At 40.0% G+C, this 27819-nt stretch overlaps 1 protein-coding gene across 1 annotated transcript in view; it reads right to left on the bottom strand.

Moving 5' to 3' along the window:
* Positions 1-1810: 1810 nt before the first annotated feature.
* LOC134620176 (importin-13-like) overlaps positions 1811-27819 on the bottom strand; it is a 28331-nt gene continuing 2322 nt past the window's right edge. The window contains exons 3-23 of the mRNA XM_063466197.1: positions 21752-21877; positions 21301-21657; positions 20500-20753; positions 17339-17479; positions 16054-16195; positions 15356-15522; positions 14940-15060; positions 14436-14583; positions 14130-14311; positions 13839-13865; positions 13476-13610; positions 11750-11902; positions 11280-11360; positions 11065-11202; positions 9438-9534; positions 7351-7403; positions 5751-5817; positions 5550-5608; positions 5353-5442; positions 5027-5208; positions 1811-3982 (exon numbers count right to left, since the gene is read on the bottom strand). Of these exons, the coding sequence (XP_063322267.1) occupies positions 3886-3982; positions 5027-5208; positions 5353-5442; positions 5550-5608; positions 5751-5817; positions 7351-7403; positions 9438-9534; positions 11065-11202; positions 11280-11360; positions 11750-11902; positions 13476-13610; positions 13839-13865; positions 14130-14311; positions 14436-14583; positions 14940-15060; positions 15356-15522; positions 16054-16195; positions 17339-17479; positions 20500-20753; positions 21301-21657; positions 21752-21877 (2817 nt within the window). The 3' untranslated portion in view covers positions 1811-3885. The remainder of the gene's footprint in view (positions 3983-5026; positions 5209-5352; positions 5443-5549; positions 5609-5750; positions 5818-7350; positions 7404-9437; positions 9535-11064; positions 11203-11279; positions 11361-11749; positions 11903-13475; positions 13611-13838; positions 13866-14129; positions 14312-14435; positions 14584-14939; positions 15061-15355; positions 15523-16053; positions 16196-17338; positions 17480-20499; positions 20754-21300; positions 21658-21751; positions 21878-27819) is intronic.

Genomic DNA, 27819 nt, shown 5'->3' with positions numbered 1-27819 from the left:
TCTGCACCCACGTGTGAGCCACTCAAACTGCAAGACGCATGCGCAAGTGGGTGCCGTAGCAAAGAGTGATTTACAGTATTTGCTCAGTGATGATCCCCAGTATTTAAACTGTGGTAAATTACTTTTTGGCTTATAATCTGTCAATTTTATCCCATATTTCAGCCATATTTCTTATGAATGATATCAACTAATTTTGAGCAACAGTGAACTTTCCTGTCACAAGTTAGAAGCTGGAATCTGCTTGTCTTTGTTTTGTTTGTTTTTGTTTTGTTTTGGCAAAGTGATTTCTATTATTATTTATTCAGGGAAAGTCTCATTGCTATTAAAAATGTCTTTTTCAATCGAGTTCTGGCCAAAGAGGACCAGAAAGATATTTTAAGTGGCCAAAAAGGACAAAAGGAGGATAATGCTTTCAAAACAGGTTATTTCTTTATTTTATATAAATCCTCTTTGTAAATCCTGTTGAAGGCAGTCTGTTTTTCATTATCAGCAAACATACTAGATATAATATGATATAATAAAAACACATTTCAAAAATCGGAAATCGCTTTTTGCCAATCCGGATTCATGGCAAAAGTTTCGGCGATGTCAGTGAATTTTGGGAGGCTTTGAACTTTTAATGTGAAAACTGCCAACAGGGAAGCAACTTGTAAATTATTTTGTACTTTTCTTTTTAAAATTTCTAAAACACCTGAAAATAACCCTTTTATTTAAAATGATTTAGAACAAGCTGAAATTAATAGAACTGGGGGGGGAGAGAGAGCATGTAATTTAGATCTTCATGCTGGAAAACTTTGGGGGTTTACTTTGACTATTAATCTTAGTATTTCTAACATCCTGTCCCGGTGATCCTGAAGAACTGTATACAGCTCAAGGGAGCCAATTACTGTGTTCTTTATTTCTTCTAATATAAACTCACCTTGCACATCTTTCCTGCCTCAGGTCTTTGTGGCAAAAATTCAACAAGGTGCTGAAAAAATTCCTTAGAGATCTCAGTCCACACTAAGATAGTAAACATCACACAGCTGCTGCAGATCTGGTGACTGTGGAGGCCATCTGAGTACAGAGGACTCACTCTCATGTTCATTTAAATTTTTGTGACACCACCAACTAGCCTGCTGGAAGCAGCCATCAGAAGATAGGTACAATACTCAGGTCGGTTGTGGCCTTTAAATAATGCTCATTTGGTACTAAGGGGCCCAAAGTGTGCCAAGAAAGTATTGCCCACATCATTACAACACAATCACAAGCCTGATACAAGGTAGGGTGGATCCATGTTTTCATGTTCTTTATGCCAAATTCTGACGCTACCATTCAAATATATGTGCAAATAGACCCTGTAAGCAAAAAGCTGCTGTGGGTGTTGGTAATATAGTCATCTCAGGGACACAATTCATGTTGTGAGTATAAAGAAATTGCACCCAACTGCTGTTTAAACTTGATGTACCAGGTACAGCCAATCAGAAAAGAGTTGGCTTTAACTAAAGGTGACATTAAAGAGAGAGGATAGGATACACTGGGTTTGCACCCAGGAGCAGAACAAGGTAAATAACTACTATTTTGAACTGTGAGTAATACAGTGCTGCTCTGGTGCAGTCCAAAAGCAGAAATATGGAGTTGTAAATTTGCATAATAGGCTCACTCTCTCAAGCTATAAAAAAACAAAACAATTAAAGACATTTTCTTAGTTGTGTAAAACGTTTTGAAAACTGGAAAATATATGCAGGAGGTTGCAGACTTTTTAATGCAAGTGTTGAAGGAAGAGAAAAAAAATACTCCCACACACACATAAAAAGTCAAGAGTTGCAGTCTTAGATATATTTAATAAATTAAAGCCAAGGTACAAAAAAAACCAAGTACATTTCATACCTCCCTCCCCTCCTCCTCCACCTACAAGTCGTTTTTTAAACTGTGACAAACATTGTTCATTTCCTCGCCTCAGAGTAAGAGCGAAACACCGACAGAGGATCGGCGTTCAACGTCACAGTTCATATCAGACTCTGAAGCAGAACAGCTCACTCCAAAGCCGATTCATGCCTCGGATCTCACTCCACAAATTGCATCTCTACCCTACCTCGCCCCCACCCACCCCCTCCCCACAAAAACACATACATGCTACATGTCTGCAGGCACCGCGGATAAGACAGAAGGATTAGACTGAGATAAAGTTTTATCAGAGACCACAAAGTACATTTCAAATGCTGAGTGTTATTAGGTGTCAGCTGGTCCTGCTGATTCACTAGACAGTGTATTTTACAGCCCTCGCATCACTTCACCAATAATGTCTCAGGCATATTAGATGAGCACAGAATGTCGGTTTCAAAAAAACTTTCTCAGCGGTCTTGCAATTTGTTACTGAACTCTCTAATCCTTCTCGGTCCTCTCCAAGGCAGTGACTCAGGTGGGTAAAAGGATTCTGGGTAGCTTGTTTGCAAGCAGTTCGTTAAGAGCAGTAGTTGGTGTCAATAACAGATAGACGGATGAATCTCAGTAATGATTTTCCACATGAAAAGGAGGTTTAATAGATGGGTGTGGTTGCTGGTGAGCAGCATAGGTGAAATATTTGGACGTGCATGGTCAGTTTTAATGAAGAGAGTAAGCTGAATAAGAGTGGTATGAAGATACGAATGGATGACTGGGCTCTTTCTTTAAAAAACCGGCAGAAATTATGCATGTGAACTGTAGGTCTGATATAAGTGCACTAAACAAGTGGAAAAAGATATAATCTGTGCAGACACACGCGCACACATTCATGCACAACCTCTCATACATACAGGTATGAACACACGCATACACTCAAATACACATAAGTGTTCAGCAATAACTGTTAATATGCACAAGTTGATTAATATTTTTGCACAATTACAGTGACTAAGCAGTCCACCGTCAGGATTATTATTCCCTCCCAGCAGTCTGTTCCCTTCTTCATTTACATCTTGGGCCGCGTTCTCTTCCAGCAACTACAATTTATTTTCCTTTTATTTTGTTACTGTAGGCAGCCCTGCTTTACCTAAGGGACCACTGCATTACCCACTATCTACAAACCTGAGGAGACTGCAATATGACTGGGTGGAATCGTATGTACATGAGGTACAGCCCTGTACACACTGGGCAGGGCAAGACTGACCAAGTTAATGTGGTCTTCAGCTTTCTGTCTCCATATAAATCCCATAAAAGGCATTTATTTAAAAACAAAACACAAAAATGAAATATTCATGATAATTTGGCAAATGCAGAGACCACAAGGGGCATGAGTAGGACTAAATATTATATCAACGTCAGTCTTCCTGCAGAATCCCCTGCCCCTCCCCCCTAAGATTGGTCCTTTTCTCCTTTCTTCATAGCAGCAGCAGGACTGAAAACCACTGTCTTAATATATGTGCATACATATACATTTATATAATTAATTTGATTCATTTTGAAAATAATGTTAAGTAGCTACGTACGATACCACTACCATTTCATATGGATGCTAATCACCAGGAAACAATCTAGGAACCACAGGAAGATCTAGAAAGGCAGAACAAGACAGAGAGAAAAGGAGATGTGTGGCAGCACTTCTCCTCAAAGCTTGACTTAACAAAAGACCTTTAAGTAAGAGAAGAGAGGCAGGAGGGCGAGAGAAACAATCAAGATTATAACAAAAAAAGAAAAAAAATAATCATGGCCTCTCTAGAGCCATGGATTTAATGTTTGTCCATTAATCCAATGGCACGTCTGCACTGGAATGGTTTCATGTCTTGTTCTGCAGCGGGTTCGGTTACATTACAATCATTTCATGATATCTTCGCTGAAGGGGTTGAAGAGAACTGTGTTGTTGTGGCATCCAGCTGTTTTGCACAGAAGACAGAGGTCATGGTTAGGTGAAAGTTCAAGGGTAGAGTTTCAGTACTCAGCAGCGTACTCTGTACCATGGAGCCCTCTGCACAGTAGTGTAAACTCCTTCACTATATCCTTCACCCTCCTCTTGTTCACTCGCTCTCTGTTTAACAATAAAGAAGAAAAGAAGGCAGAAAAGAAACAATTATAAAGTATATGTAAATTGCTCCTTGGGCTGCTTCCTTCTTTGTGTGCAAACGTGTTTAAAGCATAATCAGTAAAGTCTCATATTTTACAAACATTTGTCTCCAAACTTAGAGCAGAACTCTGGTTTGTTTTCCCCCTTGGTGCCGTTTCTTTGTGCAGCTGTGACACAGTAATCGCGCTCGGGTGCAGACAAAAACTACCGCACCGAGACACTTTGGAGGAGGTAGTTTTGTGTGGTTCGTTTATGGTGTGAATGTGATTTGACCTCGATCTGAACAAACTACCAGGAGTAAATTTCCAGTCTGAGCAAAAAACATCCTGTAGGCATGTATGCCGTGTATTCTGGGAAGCAACAAGGTCCAATATACGTGCTGTGGTCTGTACGGGCTAGCAACTGTGAACTTAACTTAAATCTCCAACAGTTCAGAACACAGCATCTGTATTTACTGTTGTTGCTCACACTCCAGACATATGTAGCCAATGATCATACTGAACAGTCTCGTGTGGTGTGCAGTGACGAATTATCACAGTGAACATGTTATAAGTTTACAAACTCATCAACAGATTCAGACCAGAGTAAATGAACAACAGATGTGACAATGCCTCAAGTAATGGTAATTTAATGGTCGGGCATGGCACAGCAATAAGCATTTCACCTCATGTCATACTGTGTATGGGTGTGTGTGTGATAAAAAAAAAAAAGAATTTTACTTGAAATTTGAAGTATGCCACCTCTTTTTTCTGGAATAATCTACAGAAGGACCTGAAACTGTCAGAATTGGTGGTGATGCAGACGTTTAAGCCCATTTTAAAGGCTCGAGAAGAACAGTCCTCTTGGTCAATGTGATGTTACTTGTTCGTAAAGTGTTATTGCATATGATGTGAGTCTCACACTCCCTGAATTTTACTGTGTGTTTCTGTATTTGTTTCATATGTTAAATCTCAGTGAGACCAAATAAAAGGATGATATTATGAATGTGTGTGTGTCCAGTGGTGTTACCTGAGTATCTGGTGTGAAAAGTTGTCTTTCTGCTCAGCTGTGATCCGTGATGATGGGAATCCTGGAGGTTGCAGCGCCTCTTTCAACCACACGGCGAGAAGGGAGAAGCAGTGCTTGTTCAGACAAAACAGCACATCTGCAAACTGGTCCATCAGACTCCGAGACGCCCCACCCCCAATGCCCTGGAGAGAGCGGAGGAGGTATATTACATCAGGGACTTAATTGCAGTAAATGAGGAAGAAGAGTTGGGAGTATAATAACACAGCAAACTGCAGGATCACTGAAATGATGAAACATTTCTGTGGTGTGAATGTGGTACTTCTCACCTCCAGAACGGCCTGTACCAACAGCTTGCCGTCCTCCTGCACCACTCTGGCTAATGGAGGCACGTCTGAGCAGTGGGGTAATAGTTCAGTCTAAGACAGGAACACAGAGAGAATCATCAAATTTAAAGACAAATGACTCACTTCTGAACACACTTGTATGGTTTAAGCTGTGTGTGTGTGTGTGTGCGCGCACTTACAAAGAACAAGCACGTTGACTTGACAGTCGGAGCCTCAGGAAATTTGAGTGACAGAACTCCTAGAAGTGGGAGACAGAAACTACTGAAGGCTGGTGTCAAACATTTACAATTTGTACTTTGTACTGACAAGCACACATTCACAGAAACTGTAGCAAAACACACAACAGTGTGTATGGTTGTGTAAATCATGTGCAAACTTACCGCAGTGGAACACTGCTTTCACGTCGAGGCTCTCAGACAAGAACAAATCGGGCTTCCGTTTGAGGGCCTAAAAGCAGATAAAGGAATTAAACAGAGTATGTTTTTGTCGGCCCGACCCAATCGGTACTGCTTCACCACATTCCACTGCATAAGATCCTTCAAATTTCTGGTATCAACAATACCCGCTAAGCCTGGTAGTCAGATCTGACAGCAACACGGGCAAGGAGCCAGATCTGCCTACCAGGCTGCAATACTCTCTCTCCGTCTGTTTAGGAAGAACTATATGCAAACTCATACAGAGATCCTCCAATGCAGAAGTCGGCAGGTGTAACAAACAAATTGCACAAAATCAAACTTTGAAATCATTTGAAAACTTAAGTCAAACTAAAAGCAATGGTGGTTTTGGGCTCGTTTCTTGAACTCAATTGTATTCCAAACATTACATTCCTTGTTTTTGGTTGACTGGATTGAATATGCAACAGAAGTGTGTAAGTAATTAACAAGTGCAGATAAAGAGAAAGACAACTCATCTCATAATAATGAACTCATTCAGGATGGAGGAGAGGAGAGAGGGAGAGAGGGAAAGGGAGAGATGAAGGTCAGCTCTATCCAAAGATAGAAAACAAAGGAAGAAGAATGAAGACGAAAGACAAAAATATAAAACGGGAGAGCCATCAGCCAATTTGTCTGAACTGATTAATATTAGTTGAATATTAATTCATTTGGGCTTTGATTGGCTCTGGGCTGGAATGACTTCAGAGGAGGACTCAGTTCAGAGACTAATCAGTCACCTGAGACCACAATGCTGATACTCATACTGTTGCATCATCCTTCCCATGAGCGCCGCGTCAACTAAAATATTTCCTCTGAGGTTCTGAGTTTGTGGATTTATTTTTTCCAGATGAGGAAATCTACCCTGGTGTGGACTTTAGGGAAAAATGGTTAAAGACATAATACGATTTAAGTGTGTCAGATGGTAGATTTTATTGCAAAATGACTTCAAACAAGTCCTCTTGATCTTTTGTTATAAAGTAGTAACTGGTTAAGGGTTTACATGGCATGTGTCACGAGAATTTAAGACATCAGAGGGTATAAAACCCTTCCAAAAAACCCAGGGTCATTTTAAAAATGCCCTGTTATCTTACTGAAACAAGACTGGTTATGTGATGATGGTAACTTGGCAGTGAGAAGAGAAAATCCTGCATATCTGCTAGAAACCCAAAAAATGTTTTATTAGCTGATTACCTGAATATAACCTGAACTTACAAAATCAGGATTTTGGTTGTTTTTCCTTACTGTACTGGGCACACTGCACAGATAAAGCTCATTTCTACAGGGCAAATAAAAACTCTACATGAGTACAGCGCTATGTTTTTGTGGTGAGGAGACTGTTAGAATCAAAAGCGTTTGAGGAGAGACAAATGTCCCGTTTTCAAACATTCCCCTTGTGTGTTACATTCCACTGCCTTGCCTATGTAACAAAGAACAGAAAAGGGTATATTTATATAGAGAGAGAAGAGGACAGAGAAACAGGTTGGAACTAGAAAAAGAGAAAGAGAGAGAAACCCAAAGTGAATGAAATAAGAAACCAAAAACACACCTGAGCTTGGAGTTGCATAAATGAATCAACAATATCAGGATGATCCCTGGGTCCTAAAATATAATAAAGATGAAACTTAAGAAATCATAAGAGAATAAGAATAATATACAAACAGCAACTTAATAGATTCAACAGTCATGTGGAAATAAAAGAGAACTCAAAAATATTTCATTGAAATAATTCACACGTGAGTAAGGAACGAAGGGGAGAAGGGGGGGAGGGGCATATGAAGCTTTGGCAGAGTCTTGGAAGAAGAGACCAACCAAAAACAAAACACAGGCAGAAGACAAAGACATGGGTCTGTTTGGAGAGAGAAACGGAAAGAAGTAACGAGAGAAAAAGAACAAACCTAAAAGAACAAAAATGTGTTTGGAGTGGGAACCCAGGAGGCACCTCTGTTACTGTTACAGCTTGGAGGAGGAAAAAACAAGGAGAAAAAAAAGGCACCAAACCAGAATGAACCCTCTTTTATCTCCTCCTCATGAGGCGCCGCCGACATCAACACCATCAAATAGCAAGCAAAGCATTTCCTCTCATTTAAACGAGCGCCTCAGAGGTGAAGGTTACTGTAAAGGGTCCATTCAGCACTAGTCAATAACATCCCCATTGGTTCAAATGAGAGCCCACAGCATCAATAGGAATCACATTTAACATTAAGGACAGCTTCACTTATCATGACCTCCCTTTATGCTGGACACAGACTACAAGGCTCTGAAAACATATGATGCAGAGTTAAACACACATCTCTTGTAAAAGCAGAAGAATCCACATTGAAATTTTTGACTTTCGGGATCAATCCAATAGCGAAAGGTTGACGTTGGAGGCACTCCAACTTTTTTTTTTGGATAAAAGAAAACAGATGTAGTGAGCGCCCAGCTTTGGCTGTTCCCAGACTCCAAACAAAGTTTCCTGCTCGATACCCTCCTCCAGCCCACTACCACACAGGAACACTTCCGAGACAATTCAGGATTATTCCAAAGGGTTGTGATAGTGAGCCTGACTAATTCTTGGACAACAGTGGTTGCAGTTGTATAGAGCAATCCCTCCCTGCTATGTTATATGTCAACTGAAAAAAGCTAGTCTTTTTGCTGTGACTGTATCCCGTACTAATACTACTGCAGGACACCTGCTCAGAAAACAAGAGTTTAGAGGAGGGAGGAGAGGCAGCCATTACTTAATCAGTCAAAATAGGAAAAGGGGGAGAAGAAAAGGGGACAACACAAAGGGAAGGGGAGTATCAGACAGACTTGGCAACAATACTCAAAGCCATGTTTAATGAAAGAGGAGATATCGACTCAGCGATGTCCATTTATGTCAAATATTTAACAATCACTCTAGCCCCCGGGTTACGCATATGAGGAAACTTTTCCTCAATTAAATACTTACATTGGTTTGTAAATGTAAAAGATAAATAAATTTAATAAATAAATTCCCCTATTGAAGAGAATCATGACAACATGTCAACTGTTACAAGATAGTAGCAGATAGCGATAATCTGAAAATAACTTGAATCATAAGTGGAAAAAGAGGTCTGCTTTTATGACTCTCTGTCAATACACCAAGCAGACAGACAACTTTGTGGCTCCACTTACATTATTGAGTAATTAGAGTGAATGTCTAAAGGTCGACTGTGGAGTCCGATGACCTGTAACCTTTTTTGTTGTTTTCTTTTTTATGCTCCCAGGCTGACCTGTTAGCAAAATCTACTATGTTCCACAAGTATTCTTAGCAGGAAGCAACAATGGACATGAAATAAAACCACCTCTGCTAAACCAAATCAAAAACTGTCAAATCAAATATGACTAGAAACATGTACTCAAAAAAGGAGCATGTGCACATTCCGGCAATTTTTAATTTTTTTTTAGGTGCCTGACAAAAACCCCCAAATAAATCACAATATTTTGTGAAACCTACACGTCCATGATTTAAAGGTCTACCTCTGCAGAATGTAAAGGAAAGATTAACTAACTATTAAATTGGAGCCAAATAATGTGCAGCTTTTCTGTCTTTTTCAGAAAAAAAACCTTCCTGATTTTAACAGAAACCGTTTACATTACTGACACTCCCGCCCCTGCAGGACCCCCTACCTTGCTGGAAGATGGACAGTGTTACCGAAGTAACCAGCTCAAACAGAGCCTTGATGGGTGGGAAGTGGTCTGTCTCACTGGCAAAGATATGCACCATCTGAAACAGCAGGGCCTCACATTAAAAACTATTTTTACTTACACATAAAAAAAACTGGGTTACTCAAAGGAAAACAGGCTGCAGTATGAAGAAAGGACTTTAAACAGGCAACAAACTAACCAGATAATTACTGACTTACATTCACCAGACACTTTATTAGGTAGGCCTCACTAGTATTGAGCTCGGCCCCCTTTTTCTGTCAGAACTGCCTTAATTAATTGTGGCATAGATTAAACAAGGTGCTGGAAACATTCCTCAGAGATTTTGGTTCATATTCATAACATTTTTGTGAGACAGTTTTATAAATTTTATGTTCAGTTTCTCATTCTTTGCCGACAGGAGTGGTGCCTGGTGTGACCTGCTGCTGCAAACGCTCATCTGCTTCAAGGTTCAATGTGTTCTGCTTTCAGAGATGTTCTTCAGACCTTGCTTGTAACAAGTGGTAATTTGAGTTGCCTTGCTATCAGCTTGAAGCAGTCCAGCAATTCCCATCTGACCTGAGGCATCAACAAGGCATTTGGACTATTCTCTGTAAACCTGAGAGACAGTTGAGTGGCAAAAATCCCAGTTTTTGAAATACTCGCACCAGCTTGTCCACACCAGAATCAAAGCCACTTAGATCAGCTTTTTACCTTTTTTTTCTGATGCTCAGTTTGAACCTCAGCAGGTCATGTTGATCATGTTTACTTGCTTAAACCGACTGAGCTGCTGACATGATGGCTGATTAGATATTTGTGTTAATGAGCAGCTGAAGAGGTGTACCGAACAAAGTGGCTGGTGACTGGAGAGATTATTTAGATTCATTTTAGAAGGCAAGTACATATTCTTCTATTTTCTTTCTTTACTGTTACCCAGCAGAGAGATAAAAAACAAGCTTTGTATTATTACTTTTAATTCCTCCAGTATTTCTGGATTTTTCTTATCTGTGGAAATTGGCATAATTAACACTTGTTTAGTAAGTAGACATTCACACTTTCAACTGGACTTGGATTTGAGTTTTAAAAGAAACGGACAACAAAAATAAATAAATAAATAAATCAGGTTTCTTCTGCAGAAACCTTCCTGCTTAGGCTACAAACTTTAACTTAAAAAATATGCTGTGAAGCTGCAAATAATAAAAAAGCTGACTAAATACCGTCTGTAAATAAATACACCAGACCTTTTTCTGTGGAGTAAAAACCTAACACATTTATTTGACATTATAAATAGCACTAAACTGTCAGTAACTGCTTCTAATAGGTTCATTATTAGTGTTCTTGCTTAACCTCCTGAAGGAAAATGTAATCAGTAATAAAAGCGTGTTTCAGTTATGTGGCAACAGAAATCCTACTAGAAAGTCTAGTGATAAATAATTACTAAAACTCTGGATCATGATTTACAATGTTATTTAGCATTCTCATTAACCTTGGACTTGCTGGCACATAGCTCTGTAACTCCTACACTACCATTTTTAACAAAGCTTTAGAGCTTTAAAAGCAAATGAAAAGATACTCATTTATGTCTAAATCTCTGACCAAAATGTGTGTGTACCTGTCGGGTGAGGTCAAGGGCTGAAGCCTGCGGAATGGTACTGTACATCTGCCCAAGCATCTCACTTAGCTGAGAAACCATGGGAGCAAAGTCATGAAGGAGAGTTTTCACTGACTTCTCAAAGATGGCACACACCGCCTGAGGATATTACAGGATTAGCTACATAAAATCTAGACAAAATATAAAGGTATGCATTGCACATCTTAACAACTCACCTCTACAACCTGTGAGTCGTTGAGCCACTTGCTGAGTACCGTCTGTATGAGAGCAAAAACTTGTTGCAAAACAACCACAACCTGAAACACACAGACATCATTAACCATAATCTGCTGACATCTGTGAGTCCATATACTGCGGCTATGATTGTTATTGTTATAAATAGAAGTATAAATCCCCAGTCATGAGTTTATTCAGTGACATCCTGATGCGTTCAGTGGCGGAGACAGCACGGGGTTGGGTTGTAGAGAATTAAAGTCAAACGGCTGCAAGGGCTATGCATCTCACTGCTTTCCATGTCTACTTAACTAGAGTGTGTCATGCTATAAAGCTGTAAAACGGTACACTCTCTGTGTGTATATTAGCTCAAATCTGACAAATACAGATTCAGCTCATTGACGACAGCCATAGAAACTGTTCATTCACGCAACACTTCTAATTAAAGTGATGACTGTGCGCTGTGACTGACCGGGTTTGGTCCTGGTGGAGGTGGGGCTGTTTTGACAGGTGGTGCTGAGCCGTCCGCTGACTCGTCATCCTGCTTGCTAATGTCGAGCGTAGTGAATAGGTTGGACAGCAGCCCCAGGATGTGGATGATTGCTAACTTATTAGAAGGATTAGGCTGAAGGAACAACAAAAAAAGAGAAACAGATTACTTCTAATTGGAAATTTGCTCATTTACAACCTAATGCCAGGACCCAGACTGACTAAGAGCATTAGTGTCAGCCTTGAAATATATAACTGCTTAATTATTTAAGACACAAACAAATCTTGAAAACTAAGACATGTTGGCACAATTACAAGTGCGAACAGAATAAACAGTTTTAAGAATGATTCAAAGGTATCAACAATTCAAGGCCGTAAGATGTGAAGTGTAATAATAAGCTCAATGTTACAGTTAGGTTAAATGTGTCTTTTCATATTTATATCTTTACAATTAAACTGTTAAATAATCATATTTTCAATTACAATTTCAAGTGAAAATGCTTGTTGATTAAAAATAATAATAATAATAAATTAAAAAAAAAAAAAAAAAAAAGAGTCTTGTAGTCATACCACTTTTCTTAAAGGCATCATTACACCCACCCATGCAAACATACTTAGCACAAACATAAACACACCATCACAGGTAAAAACATTAGTAGGAGTTTCACAGGCAGTGGTTAATCATTGCCATTTTTTGTGGAGATGTAACAACCAAATTGCAACAAAGAGAACAAAGATGTAGTTGCCACACCTTCTAAGAGCCACATCTTTTATGTCTCCTTCAAATCCATTGACAGTCCCATGCTAATCCTGCAACAACTGCAGCTGAACTACAGTTCATGGACAAATGCTTCTCAACAGCCCCCCGAGTGCCTCCATCAGTTATTTATTCCCCCATCACATGTCATGGTCATTCACCCCTGACGTAATGCAACCTGAAGGTCTCCCCACTAGGTGCCACTATTTGTCCGGCACCAGACACCACCTGATTTCCTAGTCTGATGTAATGCCGATACATCAAAAAGCAAGACAGAAAACAATAAGAGGGGGAGGAAATGAGGATGGGTAAGACATGGTTTGACTGTGTGTGCGTATTTTGTGAAGGATGGGAGGTGAGACAGGGCCAGAGACAGACACAGAAATGAAAAGCTTCATCTAAACTGACATCTCTATTCAGCCCATCCAGGGTCTGTACTGATAAAAACAAACAAACCAAAAAAACAAAAAACAAAACCACACACAAAACCCCCAAAAACAAGCGATCAGGAGAAAACCTGTTCTGTTCCACAAGCAGTAAATATCAAACTATTTTTAGACAGGAACAGCTCTATATTTGTACTATCCAGTATGACAGTTTATTGGATGTAACATTTAAACAGAGTCATGAATTTTCTTTTGCCTGACTGTTTGCTCACAAGCATGAAAGCATGACCTACTGTAAGTACATTGGTGTAGGCAATTTTATTTTCCCAACTCTGCTTTTATCCTGCTCTAGTGTGCATGTTTCCATGAGTAAGAGAAAGGGTGTCTTTGCTACTTCCATGTGAGTCACTAGCCCATGGTGCAGGGTCAAATCCAATCTGGTCCCGCAGAGATATGTTCCACTGCAGTGACACCACACAGACACAAGGCCTGTTCCTATTGGCCAGAATCCAACTGTGCCTGCTCTCTGTTTGTGTGTGCCGTTTCACGTTGGTTTGTATACATACCGTCTCATCTGCTAGTTTCTCCAGCTGCTGAATGTAGGGGGTTATGAGAGAGTGAAGGTTTCTTAAGATGTCTTCCACGGGGAGAGCAGAGAGCAGAAAGCCAAGAGCCTGCATGAGCCACATACACTGACTTGTCTGCAAGAGGAAGGAATCACAGGTTTAGCTTTAGTTTAAGCAAGCTTTAAATCATCACAAAGATCTATACAGACATAGCTAACAGATTGTTGCACAACACATAATCTTCAGACTACAGGCTGCAAACATGTCACATAATCCTTTCACAGCATTTCTCATTTAATTGTCACTTCTAAACTGAGTGCCAGGACAGAAACAGAGGCTGAATGTGACACGGTAAATACTGACCTTGTGTATCTGCTTGATAAGCACCTCCTTGATGGAAAAAAGAGAGAGAGAAAGAAGGCTGTATGATTCTGAGAGCTCAACAAAAACATCTCAAAATAGCAATAAAAAAGTAATCCAAAATAATATAACTGAAGTCAGTTCAAAGTGTACTTATTTCTGGAAAACAAGAACATTACAAAAATCTGCAACACCTTAGCTTCCAAAAACGAAGAAGGAAGCAGTTACATTATCAACTTCTTAAATCCTGGAACAATTTGGAAGAACGTACACAAGCGTATAATATCCACACACCTGTGAGACAGCGACTATGTTTGTCGCATATGGGGGTAGGTCATATTTGCACTCCCTACAGATTTTCTTGAGGGTTGACACTGAAGACACAGAAAGGTCTGGGTTTCCTAAAGCTTGTAGCACCAAGGGAAGGACACTGCTAAGCATCACTGGGTGGTCTGCCAACCATTCAGCCAGAGCACCTAGAATTCAGATACAGATCAACAAACTATTTGTGTGTTTTTTCTGTATGCACCACAACTGTCTAGTCACATGAATTACCATTATTTACATTTGATATTCATTTTATTATCTTTATTTTCTTACCTATTGTGAACATCACTGTGTCTGCTAACTGGACGTTGTTGATGTTGATTCTGGGGATGAGACCTATCAAGCCTGGGATAACGTCAGAGTAATTCACATCTATCGTCTCTGCTATGGACTGGAAGCCATACAGCAAAGCTTCTGTGTGCTGAAGGAGGAAGATGAAGCGGATGAATGTATTTGTGTACAAAATAAGAAAGGTGACGTAATTATAATAGCTTAAGGAATGGATTAAAAAAAGAAGAAGAAATAAATAAATAAAACATTGGAAAGAAAAAATAATTCAAACCTGAAATCAAAATGTTTTTCATGTTTTTTGTTTTTGTGATTACACATTTCGCTTTTACGTCTATTTAGGTTATATAAGTCTACAGGTGCTAGTCTCAAAAAAGAATTATATCTGGCATGACACATTTTCAGTCCAGGCTCTTTTGCAACACTGAAAGAAACTGAAAATAGCTTAGATTACTTCTTTGCTTGTTTATGTGTCTATGTCTCACCCACCTGCCATGATGTAGGCTGCTCTGCATTAGTCAACAATCTTCCCAGTTTGTCATACAGGTTACTCAGCAGCTCGGATCCCAGCATTTCATACACATACATGAGTGTGTCTGAGATATCCACTCTGAAGGACAAACGTGCACAGACAGACATTTTAGGGGCATGGAGTCTAGAAACCTTATCCGTTGATCTGTTTACAAGACAGGTTTTGCCCTCTCAGCTGTCAGTTCAGTGAGAGTCTATTAGAGGAATACATGCTCATTTGTTGACCAATCATCCTGTCAGTGAGTAATTTCTGAAACTCTTAGACCATCACCGAAACACTTGCACACAACAGCAGTGGCACAAACGGGCTTGTACAATAGACTGAGACAGATCCATGCATACAAATGCGCAAACACAAAAGCAAACAAACACACCTGTAGATTCGGAACTGCTCTTTTTCATCTGAGGACCAGGATGCATACTCCTGATCAGAGGGGAACTGGGCTTTGTGCAGCAGGACATCCACCAGCTGGAAATACACTGGCCTGTAGACCTGCAGATATACGGCCTGTTTGTCTGACTCAAATGACATGATCTCATCCTGAGAAGAAAGAGATAAAGAAGAATCAAATCGATGGTCTTTTACATAAAATGACTGAAATACTTCCAAGGTATCTATCTGACTCACACATAAGTTCACAAAAAAAACCAAGAACTGATTTTGGTTAATAGTTTAGATTTTACAATAATAACACAATTACCCAAGCTCTGCAAATAGAAACCAACCATGAAACAGATAATATAGAAGACAAAACCCAATGATTTCAGAGCTGCAATTAATAATTAAAAAAATGAAGACAAAGACCTATGACAGCCCGAAGAAGAGTTTATTTGTGCAATATGAAGTGCAGAATGACTCATGTTCTCATGAAGTCTGTTAAAAGCAAGTGAATTGCAAGCTTTGTGATACTATGGAAGAGATAGCAAAACTTAATTTAAGGGATGGTTTTGTATGCCCAGTAAAGACATGACTAGCAGAAACATCTAGACTTGCTGGGAATACCCATAAACACATTTTATATACTGTAAGAATCTAACCTTGAGGTACAGATCTGATTTGAACATCACTCACTTGTAACGTGTACCAAAAGGTGAGTGTGAGGGAGCTCGTTGTCTCATTGACTGGGTAGTGGCCGGGGATGCCTGTACAAAACATGATCATGTTGACTAAAGCCAAGAAGCTCTGCCAGTGATCCACCTGCTCCAACAGAGTCCTGGAGAGAGTGGGAGAGACGAGTGTAAAGGGAAAAAGAGAGAGATAGAAGAAAGGTGTGATTTGGCAAGTGCACAGTGAAGTTAGTACACATTTAAACTAGACTACTCCTCCCTTTAAACACAGCAACACAAAATGCTGACAGTGTAAAGACAGTTTAAAGCATGATTTATTTTATACAAACTGAGCTCAGTAAAAACCAAGATTTAATTGGGGTTCCCCCCCCAAAGTAGGAGGAAGTTTTTTTCTCAATAACTTTGTAAAGACTTTGAAAAAGCATTGTTTTCGTGCAACTCTGCTGCACTGAAGACCCATGAAAATGGAAATTAGTCTGCTATTGTTGTAGCAGCTGTTTTTACACCCAGGAATTTATTTAAAAAAAAAGAAAAAAAAGAAAAGTGACGAGGTTATGTCTCAGCTGTCTCCATCTTTCTTTTCTGTTCCCTGTCTTTGTCAGAGATGCACGTCTGCGTGACAGCACCGAAACAGACACACAAAGCAGCCACTGAGGATAGGATGAGGCCTGTATATAAAGAATGAAGATGAAACCTGGTCTTTGGCTCTGAAAATTCTGCAAGCTGCACCTTCCAGGATGACCGTGTTGGGGTTGGGTGTGTTAGAATATGCGCAGTAACCAATCAGAAAATAAAAAGCAGTTCTCCAATTCAGTGCTTTGTATACACTAATACCTGTTCTGCTCTTCATTCACTTTCTAGGCTGCTTAACCACCACAGCTTGCTTCTTCTCACTTTTTCAATTCCAATGCTGCTCTGGACTCTATATTAATACTAGAGTTATTATTATTTTTGATCTATATTCACTTTTAAATACCGTTTGTTTTGTTTGTTTATTTGAGTTTAACTAACAAAAAGCGCTTTTAAGTTTTTTTCAGGGCCACTCAGAAGTCCCTTCCCCCAAAACCTTGCTTACCTTTATATGAGGAAACACAAAAAGGTAAAGACCACTTCAAAAAATAAATAAATAACTCGTATTTCCTGTAACCTAAGAAGGTAGGTTAAGGTAGTGCCACTTTCAAAATTTCAAGGGCAAGTAATTTCTTGAAATATCAATAGCAACAATACTGACCAAGATCACTTTATTTTTAAGTGTTTATTATTATGTTTATGCTATAATAAACACACACCTGGAGTGGTTTTCTCCCAATGTGACGGCGATCCGGCAGATACCGTGGCAGGTTTCCATGTCTCCATTCTGAACAGCCTCTCTGAGCTGCTCCTGGAGCGCCAGCACTTGAGGGACCAGTTTCAACAAAGTGTTCACATATCTGCAACCCATAAACACAAACGAATACAAAGAACATCTACAATCAGTATTTATGAGACTGCTAAGTTTAATAAAAATGATTTAAAAAAAATACAGCAGATAAAACACAGGATGCAAGGCTAGGGACTCTCAACTGGTGTATATCAACCTGACTCACACTGCTCACAGCTAGGTTGATGTATTTATTGCTCCTTTCCAAGACAAGTGTTTATTTCAAATCAAATCTCAGTCCAAGTTAGTCCAACCTCTGATCTAGCACACCCACCGTAACAATCCCACCAGAAAATCTATTCAGAGCTTCTTCTCACAGCTTCACTGCTGTCAAATTTGATTCTGTCCTCAGCCTGCTGTCTCAGCCATTTATAATTCCCTCACTCTGGCTAAAAGACACGTATGACGTGACACACGGCACCACACACTCCCCTCACAGCTGCTCATGTGACGACATCATACAACATCAGTTCTCCTGTCGTCTTTAATGACAGCAAGAAAAGGAGTGACATTTGGAGATGAAGGGCCCCTGAATGTCAACTAGAAGATTATGTGCATGAGTGAATGCTATACATGTAAACCATATTACGTGTGTCCCACTGGGTTTTTGTGGCATGCAGCCTGTGCTTCATCTTTTACGAGAAAGTCAATATGGAGGTTGGTCTAGGTCGATGAATATTTATCAATGACAGAGCAAGGTTGTGGGACTATACAAAATTATAAAAAACCCCAAATATTTCAACCTAATCAACTGTAGGTTAGATTAGAGCACTAGAGAAGCACACTAAGGCCACAACTGACTATTATTTCCATTATCAGTATCTGCCAGCAATGTTTTTTTTATCTTTAAAAAAACAAACAACCAACAACAACAACAAAAAACATCTATTTGACATACTCAAAAAAAAGTCATCTTTAAATTTTGATAGCTACATGGATTTCCTGTCTATGTTGACTAATTACTTCTCAGTGGTAATTTAACAGCAGCCACAGGAAAAGTGTCCAGACCCACCCGACCCCCCTTGCAATGTACCTCCTGTGTTGCACGTTAAATGTATCCCTTGCTGCGGTCATAGAAAGGATTTATTATTTTAATTTCTTTAGGACCCTCTTATGAGTCAAGCAGATGGTTCTATGGTCCTGTATGAAGTCCAGCCCTCTATTAAGCTGCCCATGCTGATTCAGCCTTTTCTTGAGTGAGATCCACCCTGTAGCGAAGCACATGTGTATGAATATGGGTTCCATCTAATAATCTCATACCTGTACATCTATTGGCCTAGATCCTGTGTTCAGCTGTCTAAGTAATGCTATGAGCTGCACCAAGAACTGCACTTAACCTAACTGACTGTGCGAGCACGCGTGTTTGTACATGTGACCGACAGACTGCACTCATGCACTCAGAAGCTCATTCATTTTTAATAAGGTGCTTTGCAAATGCAGGTCATGCACTTTTAGCTCAGAAAAGGAAGGCTTGGTGTGCATGTCATGTGATTAAAAGGGCAGAATGAATTTGTATGCATTTCCCCATTTCCTTTACATGAGATGACATTCTGGAGATTCCTCTGAGACAGCCTGCTCCGTTAGCTTATAGTTATCTCCTCTTCTCTTTAGCTCCTATCATGATGTTATACACTTTCTGCCTCTTTCCTGACTCCTCCTTCATTCTCTCCCTCTCATTCCAGCTCCTCCCTCCCCCCAACATCCCTCTCCCCACCTCTGATCCCCTCTGCAATTACTGCAACACTCTGAGACAGGGGAAATGGGTTGCCTGGCAACAGGATGCAGCTGGACCAATAGCATCCCCCTAAATGAGTTGACTGTAATGTGTTTAAACAGAAAGAGAGAACAAGAGACAGGGAGGAGGGCTTAGTGCTGATGAGAGAGATGAGAAAGGGGAAAGGAAGAGCACAAAGAATCAGAGGTAGAGTGAGAGAAGCGATAAAATAGAAAAAAAAAAGCGATTGTGAAGGATGGAAAAAAATGTGGGCTTTGACAGTATTTTAAGGGATAATGGAAAAACAGATTTATTCGTTTCCTTTTCTTTCATTCATTAATGAACACATACTATTTTATGTAGCTACTTTAACCTTATCATTAAACAATGGACCAACAAAAACAGCGGCCACATGTGTCTCAGGAGACGCTTCTAATAAGACATAACTTCTGGGAGGGGCTGACAACCATGACATTAAAAAAGGGGAAACAAAAAAAAAAACAGAAAAGAAAAAAGAAAGAGAAAACAAAAACATAACTGAAAAAAAAGGAAATGGAAATAAAACAATTCAGAAAAGAAATCAGAAGGATCACATTTGTAACAGTCTACTCTAGGAGCCTGGAAATACTTATTTTATGCTGTGTGCGTCATGTTGAGACTGAAGATGTTCTACCTGTAACTCCACTGCCATTAATTGTCCTCCTACCATCTGCTAGGAATAATGTCAGGTTGTTTAAAACAAATTGTCAACAGCAACTTCACAGGTCCAACCCCCTCTGTCTGTGTAGCCGTGCAGAGGTATGGAGGATGAAGTCCTTTATCCTTCCACACTTCTCACACCTTCCCTTGCCCTCCCTTGTCTCTTAGCATCCTTTCTTCTCTTTGCATCGCCCCATCGCCCCCTCCCTCTAGATTTCTGTCTCTAAGGGGAGGGGTAATGGGTGCCTGCTATGTCTGAATCAACCGGGGCATGATGACATCTCTCCCCAGCTCTGTAACCATAGCAACGCCAGCCAACCGAGAAATGCCGCTCTCCTCCCCCTGGCTGTCAGATTGCCCTGTATCAATCCCTCCCTCCTTCCTTCCTTCTTTCCATCCCTCCCTTGTGCCCTTCCAGTGCCCACCCTGTCTGCTCTCAGCCCTAAGCTACTGATTTTTTCATCTCTCTCTTTCACTGTTTTCATTTTGACTCCAGTGTATTTTCACCAGTTCCTCACAACCTTTTGTGTAGCAGTATAGTTATCATGTCGTCTTATAGTTATAATCCCATTTTAATGGGTAAACATAAACACACATTTACAAACATTTGTACACACCTTTGAGAGTCAGGTTGCGAGATGGCATTGACTATTGCCTCTACTGCTGTGTCAAAGAGCTCTGGGTCGGGCAGGGCACTAAAGCAGTCGTGCACCAGGCCTTCACTCTCGCTGAGGGGCACATCTAGCAGCACCCATGATGACAGGCAGCGTAGCACGCGAGCTTTCACGGCTCCCGGGCTGTCTGTCCGCCGCAGTAGTTGTTGCAGTAAGGGACACACTGACCCCCACTCCCGTCCCAGGGCTCCCCGAACCTAGAGTGATAATGATAAAAAGGGTTAATACTGCTAAAGCTTTGTTTAGGTCTGGTATTTGCCTCTGTATATATCAGACACATTTTTATTTTGGTGGCAATAAAATACTTGACTATCTTTTGGATACCATACTTTTTGGAATATAAATCATTGTTTTCTCACAAACATCTCTGTAGTTAAAAAATCCAGTCAAAAGAAAGAACTGTTGTTCAAAAACACTTAAAAAAAGAAAGAAATGAGAGGTAGCTAAAATGCAAAAAATGTTAAAGCTTTCTTAGTCTTGTGTTGTCATATCATAGCATAACATGAACTTTGGTTGAATACTGCATAAAATATTACAAGAAGTCGCTACTGGCATGTGAGCCGTTTAAGTTTTTTAAATTTTCCACATTTCCACAACTAAAAATCTTGTAAAGCACTATAAACACTCTGAAGATGCATGGACAGTGGTTGAGTAAAAGAGTTAAAAATTAAAAAAAAAATAATTTAATATTGGGAGACCTGCAGTGGATGCAAAGATAGGAGAAAGGGGTGCCTGGAGAGATACCTGTCCTTTCCGGTACTGGGGCAGGCGGCTGGTCTGGAACTCCTCAGGCAGGACAGTGAGCAGCTCCAGCAATGCAAGGCAGCGTGCCCGTCCGTCCACTCCTCCCCCGTCCTCCTGAAACACTCGCACCATCTCTGCCACTGCGCCAGGCCAGGCCTCAGGCATGGTGTTGAGTGCCAGAGAGGCCAATGCCACACACAGCCTTGTGAGCACCATCTTGGAGCCAGAGGAGAAGCAGGCAATCTGGGAGAACAGCTGGCTCTTCAGAGACTCATACTGGTCTGTGGGGATATCTGACCAGTACCGAGAGATCTTGGTGTGAAGTGCACTAGCGCCAAAGTACTGGATCTCTGGAACCTGTGAAAGAAGAAAAGATGGATGCAAATTACAGAAAATATCTTAGCTTTTTTCTATCTATGTGTGTCTTTGTGAGAGTCTGTGTACCATGTACCTTTTCTGGGCTCAAGAGGGCCCAGCAAAACTGCCAGGCCTGAGGCGAGACCTGAGCCTGCATTAGCCATTTCTGGGCCAGATTCTTGTTTTCTATATTAGGGTCATAGTACAACTGGTGGAGTGCCTATGAAAAAGAAAAGAGAAGAATAACACTAAACAGTGAAACCAATCCATACAGTCTTGAACCATGAAGGATCTGAACAACTTTCTTGTGAGAAATGTTTGCAACTACACTCCACAGTCACAACAGTGGGTGTCCGCAAACAGACCTGCTGCGAATAGATGCGTTCCTTTGAGCGCTTGTATGCTGGAAAGGCCTTGATGCCTTGAGAAATGAGAATCTTTTCTCACTTGGCAACACAAACACCAAATAGACAGGTTACCTCCAAAATCTGAACAGTTGAGAAAGCAATGACCTGAAAACAGGACTCTGTGAAATGTAGCTCTGAGTAATTTGAGTACTTGAGTGCAGAGAGAGCAAGGAGAGAGCCAAAGAAAAAAAGATAAGGGATGAGTGTGAGAGAGGGCAATACAAGAAAAGAAAATGCAGTGTTAATTAAACAGACACCTCTAATCCTGACAATGCTAGACAAAATACCGAGGCACTACTCTGCAAAAAATGCCTTTTTATTTCCCTGTCTCTGTCTCGCACACAAGCGCACTAGCACACATACATGCTCACTGAACTGAAACAGCTGGCTGCCAGCACATAGTGTCTCAGGGAAGCAAAAAAAATCTATTCAGTGAGCTTTTGATCCTTGTCTTTTACCCCTGAAGCCTGCTCACATCACTTCCTCCACCACCAGTCATGCTCTCCTCTTTTCTCTCTGACAGTTCATCTCTCTATTTTTCTTCCTCGAGCCTTAACAGTCCATCTGGTTTCTTCCCATGCCTCTGTTTCTCACATTTCTTCTAGGATTTACATTTTACCCCAAACTATAATGTTGCAGAAAAGGGAAGATTTAACAATACAGCAAAAAAAAAACCAAAACATGACAGGTTACTAAAGAACAACAATACAACTAAAGCTGAAAACTGAAAAAAGACTATCAATACAAAGTCAATACTGACTAGAGGCAGAGTTTCAGGTGATGTTCTCTAAATGTCTGTCATCCTCCACTGCAATTATCTGTCTCCACTCACTATACTACTCTGAACACGGCTGCTGGCTGTTAATGAGCTGACTGTTTGCACAGTCAGGTAGCATCTGTACAGCTATGTACAGATGCTATAGCAAGAGCTATAGGAGCCATATGTATGGTATGTAAGGGGCCTTTACTTATTCTTAGCTCATACTTAACATCTATCTTCAGTTTCAGAGAAACATAAGTGATAACAGGCTATGAAACCTTTTTTTTTTGAAACCACATATACCATGATTGAGGACTGTTGACACATGGAGAGAAACTAAGCCTGATAAATTGTAGGGAAAATAAGGACAACAGTTTACTGTTGCTTTTGTGCTAACCTTTAACTATAATTCAACCTGTATTACTGTTAACAACATATAAATTGTGGGGTGTGAACTATGTTTCAGTTCAAGTGTAGCATGCTAGAAAATATGAGAACCACTGATGTAGAAAAATCTCCATGGCAAAATGTATGAAAAATGAATGTTGTGCTGTGATTTGGCAGGACCTTTGCAATTTGGCCCCAACTATAACTGGATTTTTAGGACATTTATCATTTTTAGAGAGGGGAAAATAATTTCAGTATTAATATAGATCAGCTAATCCATCTATTCGTGGTGTATATAGACCTATCTGCAGTATTTTCCTGGAAACATTACCTGTTAAGTATATATGGCAAATAGGCAATGTTTCCCATATACTCAGTTATTTGTGGCATCTCGCAAATAATTGAAATGCCACAAATAACTGACCAGCTTTCTTCTAATGATGTTCTGTTTTTTTCACCATTTAAATCTCATTTTATTGATGATTAGCACTGAGTGTAATCATTTCACTCAGCACCTTGTTGTCCTTCTCACATGATCGTATACAAAAACACTAGCAACAGACCCATCTAGGAGTAGCTCTGCTTCTCTGTGCTCATTATCTGAATAAAATATGATAATTCAGGGGAGGAAGGATTGCAGTTTGCTTTACTACTAGAGAAAAGTGTCTGACTTCACAAATCTCACAATCAACACAAATATTATGTGCGAATTTGCCCAAAACTACTGGATTCAGGTAAAACTGCTAACGCACCACTCTTCAATAAAGTTAACAGAAGCAAGAGTGCAAGGAGCCTGGTACCAGGGACAGCTATTAGTTAAAGTTATAATACAACAAGGTTTATGAAGTTACTAGGGTATACATAGCTGAGAGCGAACTGCTCATCCAAGAGGAAAATGTTAATGCAAATCTGAATAGATGAATATTCAGGTCCAGCTTTAACTCATATACCAATTAAGACATAGATCAAACATAAAAAGATTGGATGTATAAAAGACGGTTTAGTCAGTTCCACTGTGCCATTGATGAAATTCGAGTCATAAACAGCAGCTTTTAACTCTACTGTGTGATCGCAGACTTCTCCTTATTTAATCCTGAACAGCGCTGTGTCTGAGCTGCTCTGTCCTTCCGAGGTTTATTATCAAAGCACACCATGCTAAACAGTCTGCTCAGTTTGCTCCTTTAATCTGCTGACAAAGAACCACTGCTTGTCTTTTCCTATAAATCACACGAGACATCTCAAAAATCTCAAACAACTGTATTGTCTACTGTTAACTGGTTCTTAAAACAAGAAGAAAACTCATATCCTTAAAAACACCAGCCCTCAATTTTACTTGCAGTTGACAGAGGTAGTTGTATCTACAGATGGTCGCAAACTGCCTGAACCACCTGGCTTCACCTGAGGAAGACGAGCTCTTGGCAGACACTGTCAAAGGTCATTAGCCTCCTCACCACTGTAGGAGGGGAAAGGGCGTGTAGGTAAAAAACACAAAACAAAAAAAACAACATGCCTCCATCAGACAGATTCACCATCTAGCTGAATCCTCACTACCAAAACAAATAGCTATAATACTTCACCTATAATTTACTAAATACCAAATATGAAGCAAATCCAGAAGGTGAGAGCCATTACAAATTAAAAATGATCTTATTAAAATAACAAAAAGTGCATAGCAGCAGATTTGGACTAATAGAGGCAGGCAGATCTAAAATAAAGGCAGTCTTTTTATTTTTATTTTTACTAAAGAAATCTCTCTTCCCCAGCATGCTTTTAAGGCGTAAAAGCAGGAACCCCCACACACATACTTTGGAAATATCTTTGCACACTGTGTTCACACACAGCAGGTCAGGTTCAGTCTATTTTCAAGCCATCTGTCCACAAGTGTCACTGTAGCAGCTACGGTTGTGTATGCAGAAGGCATGATCACATCACTGACCCATGATAACACTGCGAGAGTCAGAGACATGCAGATGAATGATGATTAATGAGGGAACAAAGAACAATAGTTTGTGTGCGGGGGTGGCTGTTGACAGCATACAGCCAAGATAGAAATTAAGAATACTATGTTGCCAAGAGTGATTATATCTCAGTCACATGAACACTAAAAAAAAATCTCTTGTACCAAATGTCTCCATATGCAGTCCCTTATTCCATAAAACATTTATTTTCCTGAACATTTTCAGAGGACTGCTGAGGTGTAGATACTGAATTGAGGATAATATTATTTATTTACTATAGAAATGCATCTATCTGATATTTAGAGCTGATGTTAGTTAACAGACATGACAACTGAAAACCCCCCATTAGTGTGCTTTTCCTGTTGACTTCACTCTCTGTGATTTGTGCTAATGTTCAGTGTAACTGTGATCAACTTCATTAATATTTTACTTCATCTAACTAAAGGTGCGTCCCATGATTCAGTTCTAAGATTGCTGCCATTTATCTTAGATATAAACAACCATAATACTGTCACAGTACCACCCACCCAAGGATTTGGCCACAAGGATGTGAAAGGTGTGGGTCTGAAGGGCCTCCAGGCATACTAAATTGCCCTTCATGAAATGACAGGAGCAGGTGTGAGATGATGGGTTTTCAAGAAGAGGATACTCAAGCATCTCCAGGCTTCACTTCCCTCTTTTTTTGTTTATTTGGAATATGATTACTTTTATGTCTCATCACCCAAGTGTTGAACTGTCTGTGGGGTGAGGAACTGCAACTCAAGGCCAAATGGAGTGCATAAGCTGGCCCAAATCTTCGGAGTAAAGATTGGGCGAGTGGAAGCCATATATTCTGGACTTTACAGGGAGGGTCATTTCGCCTAGTGAGCCTAGGTGTCATCGAGGTAAGGTCAGACTTCTTTACATGCCGGTGGCCCCTAGAGTAATGTGAAATGTTTGACGACCATTAAAACATGACTAAAGCAAAGTTTCATTTTTATGCAGATGATACTGTGATCTACTCCTCTGCACCTACTCCTAACCAGGCTCTCTGTCAGCTACAATCAGTTTGTAATACACTGCAGCACAACTCTGTGTGTGTGAACTCAAACGTACTAAACCTTTCAGCTCTGAGAGTGAGTTAGCATCACAGAATAAGTACTTATGAATTACAATTGATAACTTTAAAATAAATATCTAAATTGAAGCATCTGGTGAAAAAAATAGAAATATTAATTACTTTAAAACCAAATTCTTTGTGTTTTGAGGCAAGAAAGACACCTGATGTTAAAACTTCTAAGTCAGGGCTGGACTGCACTGATCTTATTTATATGCATGCATCTTCAAAATGTTAATATAATTGGATAATGTCTATAATAGAGAACTGGGGTTTATGAGCACTCACCGAAAACATGCATTTTAATGGTCAGATGAGGTTGACTTCTCTGGTAAAAAGAAGTCTAGTTGTGTAGAAGTCTATACTAAAACTGTCCTCGGCTCACTTTCTCTGTCACTGTTGATTAAAACATGATGTTAATTTTGTAAATTATAGTTATTATTAGAGTCAAGAAACAACACTACCCAGGGGAGGTTCTTTGGCCAACAATTGGCCCAATAACAAGCTGCGTGAAAGCGCGGTGTCCTTAGTTTCACAGTCAGATTCTCCTGTTCTTTGTTTCAAAATACCAAGATGGTGGGGGTGAGAACCCTTAACTTGTAGCTTAACATGACAGGAGCTAATTAACCAATTATTAATGTCTAGACTTAAACATTAAAAAAAAAAAAGATTCCTAGTCTCTTTCTCACAGTGAGTAATTCAGGTTATTCATTTAATACTGGCATTGGATTAGCACAGAAGATATATAAAACTCTTACACTCTCACTACTGAAAAACTATTTAATACATCATGTGTAATTTCTCAGTGACAGATTTTAGGGTGCTACTATGTTCTATAATATGTTAGCTGGCTGGGTGAATAGTCTCCTCAGCCTTTAAATGTGATAAAACTTCTTAAAACTGCACCTGCTGCTACATAGATCTCACCCTGAAATTACCTACAGTTACCGAATGGCAGAGGTGCTTTACCAGCTGAGAGGCAGGGAACTAAACCATACTAAATGGACCTTGACAGTCTTCTGTGCACAGCATCCTGTGTGGGGTGATTACAGGTAGTTACGGTAACAGAAAGTCACCCCGTTAAAGTTCCCTTGAGCAAGAATTGGGCCGATCCAGTGCAGTGTTGGGCTTCTTTCCTGTGGTACAGCAGTATTTTATCTCAGGGGAGAGCTGAAAAATGGCAAAATCCTAAAAACACACTGTGGCGCTCTGAATTTCCTCTAAAAAATTCACTTTCTTGGCACATAGTGACTCCAAAGATAATTAGAGTTGGGCGGAAATGTACGCCAGTGTTCGAACCCCTTTTATTATGCACACAAAGATCCTGACAGTGTGACACTTTGTTTCACAGAGCCGAGACTGAACAAAGAGCACTCTATGGAACACATAGAAACACTGGGCCAGGAACCATCATCTCCACCACCATCTATAATATAAGCACACACTACCCAACACCCACTGCAGCAAAGGGAAAATTCTGCATCTACAATCTCCTTTTTTCAACTGCTCCAATAAAATTGCAATTTATCTTTTTATTCATAAGCCATATGCTGC

Source organism: Pelmatolapia mariae, linkage group LG23 (genome assembly GCF_036321145.2).
Source record: "Pelmatolapia mariae isolate MD_Pm_ZW linkage group LG23, Pm_UMD_F_2, whole genome shotgun sequence".
Lineage (NCBI taxonomy): Eukaryota > Metazoa > Chordata > Actinopteri > Cichliformes > Cichlidae > Pelmatolapia > Pelmatolapia mariae.
Note: the sequence above shows the minus strand (reverse complement) of the source record. Positions and strands in the feature narration are given on the sequence as shown.